The following is a 7,451-nucleotide window of genomic DNA, read 5'->3' as shown; positions in this document are numbered from 1 at the left end:
GGCTGTGTATTTCGTCCCAAAGAGACCTAAAGGAAGAAACCTCAGAGATGATGCCAAAGGTATGCTCGAAGTTATATTTGGCAATCATTTAAGACATTTTCCTTGTATAGAATCTTTTTGCCGTTAAAATATTCTTTAAAAAATTGTCAAAAACTTCTATATAGAAGCTTTTTATTGATATATTTGCATCACATGTTTTCAGAGAGCTGGCGGATATCCTTCTCTCACATTGAAAAAGAGATGATGCAGTATCATGGCAATAATAAGACGTGTTGTGAGAGTTCTTCCAATAAGTGTTGCCGGTAAGTAGGTTCATATTAGGTTTGGTCACCCAAAAAATTAAAATTCTGTCACCCTCACCCTCACGTCGTTCCAAACCCGTATGACTTACGTTCATCTTCGGAACACAAATGAAGATCTTTTTAATGAAATCTGAGAGCTTTCTGTCCCTCTATTGACAGCTACGCAACTACCACTTTCAAAGCCCAGAAAGGTAGTAAAGACATCGTTAAAGTAATCCATGTGACTCCAGTGGTTTAAGCTTGTTTTTATGAAGCAACGCAATTGCTTTGTTTGTGCAAAAAAGCATAATTTACTGTAATATCTTGGGGGTTCGAATAATGCACTGGAAACGAAACAGTGGTTGCAATAACTCAATAACCTTTACTGAAAACGTACTCGGTTACTGACGTAACCTCGGTTCTCTTACGAGAGTATCTCTCGTACTGCGTAATATCTTACGCTATGGGTACGTGCCCACATCCCTCAACACACTGTTCAGGGCCCAGGTTATTTTCCTGTGCGCCCTCCCGGTTCGTGATGAGGAGAAGGATGCGAGTCTCCTCTGCCCTGTCAGGGCACTGAGAGCTTATGTGTCCCGCTCGTCGGTCTTCAGACAGACTGAGCAGCTCTTCGTTTTGTTCGGCGGATGCTCCAAGGGACTGGCCGCATCCAAACAGAGCCTATCCAGATGGATAGTCGATGCCATAGCACTGGCTTGCACTTCTAGGGCCTGCAGTTTCCTCTGGGTGTCAGAGCGCACTCCACGAGAGGCGTGGCCTCATCATGGGCGTGGTATAGTGGCGTTACCGATATCTGTACGGTCGCGGACTGGGCCTCGCCGTCTACATTTATATATACATATATACCGTCTACAAGCCAAGCTTCTGTCGGTATAGAATTCAGTGCTATCTGCCCCGCTGTCCCGGCCCAGATGCGCCGCATAAGCACACACACACAACTCCGTATCTTACTTCTGAGCTTCCTGGTTACACTGAGTCACGTGACCTACAAACCAATCACATCACAGTATTTCACCGACCCATGAGAACCCCAAACACGAGAAACCCAGTCTATTACATTTACCACTTTGATAAAATCTCCAACGCACGTTCAAGAGAGCACAAAGACGCATTTGTGTTGTGTTGACACGAAAGTAGACGTTGTTGCGAGAACGTGCATTGGAGATTAATATTTTGTAAATAAAGTAGTACATCGTTTTGTTTTTTGCACAAAGGTGCTTCATAAAATTGAGGTTAAACCACTTGGATTACTTTAATGATGTCTTTATTTCTGCGCCTTGAAAGTGATAGTTGCATAGCTGTCAAAGGAGGGACAGAAAGCTCTCAGATTTCATTTAAAATGATCTTCAATTGTGTTCTGAAGATGAACGAAAGTCTTACAGGTTTGGAACGACATGAGGCTGAGAAATGAATGACAGAACTTTCACTTTTGAGTGGACTAACCCTTAAAGTCATGCTTGCCCAAACCTGTTCTCTCCTCTCTTAGGAAACGCTGTTTGCAGCTTCTCAAGTGTCTGATTGAGGGACTGAAGCAACGGTATCCCAAAGAGCTTGAGTCTCTGTGTTCCTACCATGGGAAAACAGCCTTCCTCCACGTGCTCTCAGACCGAGTGCAGGATTCCCTCTGGTCTCCGGGCCAGCTGTCTGTCTCCTTCATGAAGCTGTTTGGATACTTCGAGCGACGTGTACTAGATGGTTCACTACCCCACTTCTTCGTTTGCCAGCATAATCTGTTCTCTCCGCCTGTGTTTCCCAAAAAAGCGCTTGCGTTTCTGACCAATGCTTTGAAGGAGCAAAGAGAACTGGGGCTCCCTGTTTTAAAGCTGCCGAGTCCTTCCGCTGCTCTTGTTCCTGATACTGATGCTCTTATTCATCCGAACCCAATCAATAGCACTGACTGTATTGTTGCCTATGAACGTTCTTTTAGGCATGCCTATATCGGGTTAGTGGTTGTTATTGTGTGTGTTGGAATCGGATGCATTTCAAAAATGATTTTGTAGGATCCTCTGCATATGGAAAGATAGGCCTTATCATTGTACAATACAATATCTTTGTTTTTATTATTTTCTAAAAAAATTTGAAACATCAATTATTTTTCTTAAATTATTTTTGTGTTTTTCCCCCCCAGAAATGTATTGACAAAAACAGTGCGTGTAAACTTTTTTTGTATGGATCATTGTGAACTGTGAAAATAAACATGTAAAAAATATCTTCATTATCATTTCATATTTGAAAAACATATTTGTTTTCCATATTCTGAAGAATAAAACTGATTTTTTTAATATATAGGCTAGTAAAACTGTGAACTTCCTTTCCTCATGAAGTGCAATTTATCTCTATAAATTTAGGCATAGGCTACTACAATTTGGTACTTTTCAAAAGCGGCTAACATTTGATTAAGACAATGTGTTTGAACTTCGGATGTGAAATCTGATTTAATAAACTCCTATTTTCCTGTTGTCCGACCAAATTTGCAGGAAATATGTCAAAAGACGGTACCCTCTGGATCTCAGTCATAATTATGTCACATATGCGTCCACAAATGTGCAAAGAAAATTAACTGCTTCAAAAGAAGTCCAATTTTTATTTAATGTATATATATATATATATATATATATATACATACACACACATATATATATATATATATATATGCTTGAAAATGTTTATATATAATATAAATGTATATATATGTATTGTATATGTATATGTATATATGTATATATATATATGTATATATGTATATATATGTATATATATGTATATATATATATATATATATATATATATATATATATATATATATATATATATATATTACAGGATCTTAAACATTTTCAAACATATACATATATCAAATATGTACACTTATTCTACCACAATTTAACAATACCACATCAGACAAAAGTAGTAACACCAAATTATACCAATTTTGATTTGATGAGTCTTTTTTACTGGTAGCTCGTCCTTGAGCGCAAAGCATGATGGGAAGTGTAGTTCTGAGTGGTTAAAACGCAACATAAATGCTCTGCGCCGGAAGTGTATCGTCCTTTTCTGAGTGATCAAACATGGCGGTAAGTACAGCAGAAATTGTTATCACGAAGGAGTATCATTAAAATCAACAAACATCTGCTTGTTTTTATGCAATAATCATGTAAAGCACAACGATATCAGTCGCTGTTGATGTGACGAACAGAATGATGGCGATATTTGTGGCCAGAATGATTTGATGCGGCGTATATTGGCGTTAGCTTCACTGCAGTGCCGACACGGCATGTCATTGACTCATTTGAAGTTACGTGTATGTTTCCAATACTGCCTAAACTTTGTTTCTATGAAAAAAAATAGAATCCGGATGAATAACCGAGAACTCATTTGTATGCAGTGCTCAATATGACAGTATGTTGACTTGTAATGCTATGCTAGCTCCTCTCCAAATGGTGGATATGTCCGGGCATGTTCATTAGAGTTCGGCTCTTATTTTAAGAGCTCAGCAACTGACGTGCTACAACGCAAAACAGCGATGCTTTTATTTGATCTACAACTTTAGCATGATATTTAGAGATCTGGAGCAGGTTTGTGAGAGACTGCGTTCATGACAGCTATGTATTTCTCTACAGGAACAGTCCGAGAAGAAGGAGAACCCTATGAAGGAGCTTCGCATCCGCAAGCTGTGCCTGAACATCTGTGTGGGAGAGAGTGGTGACAGACTGACCCGAGCTGCTAAAGTGCTGGAACAGCTGACCGGACAGACTCCTGTCTTCTCCAAGGGTAAGTCACTTCCATCTCCTTCCAACATGCACAAATGCTACATTTTTATAAATGTCATAATCATTTGTTAACAAACAAGTATTCATTACTTCATTGAGCTCATTGTTTCTTAATTGAATTATTGCATTGTTAAAATAATACTTTTTTTGCTAACTGTGATTTTTGTATATTGTACATTTATGAAATGCATAACTTGCACACTTGGATTTGATAAGCGATCACTCTAAATTGTAATGTGCATTCATGCATTTTCTGGAAAGCTGCTTTGAAATGTGTATTGTTAAAAGCGCTATACAAATAAGTGTGAATTGAATCTCACATTCTGCTACACCTCATGAATGTGGACTGACACTTGTCGCTGTTTGTAAAGTTGTGCCATGCATTAATTGCAAATGTTTCCCACCAGCCCGCTACACTGTGCGATCCTTTGGTATCCGTAGAAATGAAAAGATTGCAGTCCACTGCACGGTCCGTGGAGCCAAGGCTGAGGAAATCCTGGAGAAGGGACTGAAGGTGAGAGGAATGTTTATTGGAATTGACTACTTGGGGATATTTAGTGTATTACAATTAGCCATGACTGTACCTCTATCCCTCACACTGTGCGAGTTTGGACACTTGGGAGGTTGTGAGCCATTGCACATGTTACAGGTCAGTTATTCTTGTGTATCCAGACCTTCAGACTCACGACAGAAGGTCTGGACTCCATAGCAGCTTTCATTGGCTGAGGAGCGCCCAGAGGCCGTCTGACTGACATGTAAAGCAACCAGTAACAGTTTGTTTTGTTCAGGGTCATGTTTAGGGGTGTGAAAATGTAAAGTCGATGTCCGTACAAAAACAGACCAATGTGTAAAACTCTTGGATGCATTTTAAAGGGTATGCTGAAAAGAGAAGCTAAAAGCAGAGAACAGCATCGAACTCCTTTCTACAAAACAACTAGATAGTGTAATTGTGCGTCAGTGTATGTATAGTATAGCCACTGGGATGTAATATTCATAAATCTAGCCTATGTGGTGGTTTATGATTTGGCAATAGAAAACAGCCTATCCACTGATCAAAATCAGGCCGACTCCTTAAACCTAAACATGTTTAAAAATGAACGGGAGCTGTATGTAACCTACTAATTTCTCCCACAATGCGAGCCACACGAGCATCAATATTTCCACTATTTCTCCCAAGAGAGGAAAAATCACTTGCGAGTTCATACAACAGCAAAAATGAAACTGTGTACTCCCAATTTTATAGTCCACAGTGGGCTTAAAAAAAAATTATTCATTGTTTGATTTGTTTTTATTTTGTCCAGGTGCGCGAGTACGAGTTGAGGAAGAACAACTTCTCAGACACAGGAAACTTTGGCTTTGGTATCCAGGAACACATTGATTTGGGTATCAAGTATGACCCAAGCATTGGAATCTACGGCTTGGACTTCTACGTGGTGAGTGACAAAAGACAAAGTGCACCTATTTACATTACAGCTGAACCTGTTATAATTAAGGCTTTTGGAGTTTGTTTTTGAATTATGCATTAGTTTTTTGTCACTACGCTCAGGCTGGCTGAAATTAGTAGTTAAATGGATGTTGTAAAAATGGGTATTATTTGAGGGATACCGTGCAGAACGGTTAAAAGCAATCGCATCATTTAACCTTAACCTGTAACTGCTGTGTTTCTGTGATGGAAGTGAATTAAGCATTCCTTACCGGTTTACTATAGGTTCTTGGCAGACCCGGTTTCAGTATTGCTGACAAGAAGAGGAAGCAGGGCCGCATCGGTGCCAAGCACCGGATCCGCAAGGAGGAGGCAATGCGCTGGTTCCAACAGAAGGTGTGTGTGTTTCAATCCCTGGTACCCAACTTGACTCCATTCCCAAACAATCCATGTTCTAGTATATCTACTTTATTGCTCAGCTTGCCGGCCTTGTTTGGCTCTAAGTGCTCTAGTGCTTCCTTTACTCTTTATAGTTAGACAGACATCTTGGTTTGCTGTTTTTGTAACGGTAGCTGTGATATTGAGACCGTTTTTTCCCCAGTTAAATAATTAAGAGTGAGCCGGCAGTTGTAAAATCCCCAAATTGTACTGTTAAAATGGTCAATCAAGTGGTACAATCATTCGAGTTTAATGATGGAAAGACCTTTTTTTGTTTCTAGTTGCAGTTTCTGCATTGCTTTCCATATGATTTTGATTTATTTGCTTTTTAATAATCTTTTAACCTGTCAGAAGTTCAAACCTCTTATTGTATATAGATTTGCTGAAGAGTTGTTTCATATTCCATTGCTGACTGTAATATTGTTAACTTCGTCTTTGTGTTTTCCAATTCAGTTAAAAAAAGGTTCACACCTAGATTGTAATGTAGAAACATGCATTTTCTGTGAAGCTGCTTTGAAACTAAAATATATATATATATATATATATATATATATATATATATATATATATATATATATATATATATATATATATATATATATATATATATAATATGAAAAGAGCTATACAAGTAAATGTGAATTAAGTAGATAAGTCCAATGTGTCTTCTGAATTTACTTAACACCATTTTCTTTGTCTTTCAGTATGATGGCATCATCCTCCCCGGCAAATAAAGGACCACCTTTTTTGAATTTGTAACCCAAATAAAAGAAAAAGCCCAAATTTGATGCAGTCCTTGTCTTTATTTGTGTGAAGTACAGCTGTGGTGTTGCTCAATTCACATCTTGTATTTGTGTGGCAAATTATGACTTGCATGAAACGACTAAATGGTAAGGGATTTTAAAACCTAAATATCAGCTGTACTTGTTTGTATACTGTACAAAAAGAAAGGGAAAAAAGCATGATTTACCAACTTTGTCAAATCAACTTCAATCAGGGTTCCTATGCATTTTTGCAAAGTTTGGGGGGGAAAATTCCAGCCCATTTCCCTTGTTTAGTTTTCGAAATTATACAAGCAGTGTGGTTTCATGGCAAAGTTTAGTGATTGTTGAACACCTACTGAATGAATTTAATGTGCACATTTTCATTACTCTACTACTTTACCAAAAGCGAGTCTCTTTTGAGACCAAATGATTTAGCTCAAATGCCACTCAAACCAGCAACAGATAAAGGAGCAAACAATCATTTAAATTAGACTCTACTTTGGTGATTGTGCAACATCAAACCACATTTACAGTATCGGATGTGATCCAGGTGAATATATGCAGGTTATAAACCGGTTTAGGTTTCTTCTCATGTAAGCGCATGTATGAATAATTTGTTAAACATGGTCTGAAATTTCTTTACCAACTCAAATATTGTTTCAGTGAACTAAATTAAGGAAAACAGGAAACTTTAAGTTAAAACAATATCTGTTTTTTTTAAATATTTTTTTCAGTGTAGATAATTTTAGCAAGA

At 38.0% G+C, this 7,451-nt stretch overlaps 2 protein-coding genes across 2 annotated transcripts in view; both read left to right on the top strand.

Annotated features, from left to right (window-relative positions):
* The window catches only part of LOC143702227 (cyclic GMP-AMP synthase), a 4,341-nt gene extending 1,830 nt beyond the window's left edge, over window positions 1-2,511 (top strand). The window contains 3 exon segments of the mRNA XM_077195773.1: window positions 1-59; window positions 203-302; window positions 1,789-2,511. The exon segment at window positions 1-59 is cut by the window's left edge and continues 205 nt beyond it. Of these exon segments, the coding sequence (XP_077051888.1) occupies window positions 1-59; window positions 203-302; window positions 1,789-2,302 (673 nt within the window). The 3' untranslated portion in view covers window positions 2,303-2,511.
* A 765-nt stretch (window positions 2,512-3,276) lies between these two features.
* rpl11 (ribosomal protein L11) lies at window positions 3,277-6,716 on the top strand. Its single transcript, XM_077195771.1, has 6 exons — window positions 3,277-3,376; window positions 3,923-4,073; window positions 4,480-4,586; window positions 5,374-5,505; window positions 5,781-5,891; window positions 6,638-6,716. Exons 1-6 carry the CDS (start codon window positions 3,371-3,373, stop codon window positions 6,665-6,667), a joined length of 537 nt encoding a protein of 178 aa, XP_077051886.1. The 5' UTR covers window positions 3,277-3,370; the 3' UTR covers window positions 6,668-6,716.
* The last annotated feature ends 735 nt before the right edge of the window (window positions 6,717-7,451 follow it).

Source organism: Siphateles boraxobius, unplaced genomic scaffold, assembly GCF_051911475.1.
Source record: "Siphateles boraxobius isolate OS27281-9 unplaced genomic scaffold, OSU_SipBor_1 35, whole genome shotgun sequence".
In the NCBI taxonomy this organism is placed as follows: domain Eukaryota; kingdom Metazoa; phylum Chordata; class Actinopteri; order Cypriniformes; family Leuciscidae; genus Siphateles; species Siphateles boraxobius.
The sequence above is the reverse complement of the archived record's forward strand: the minus strand, read 5'-3'. Positions and strand labels throughout refer to the sequence as shown.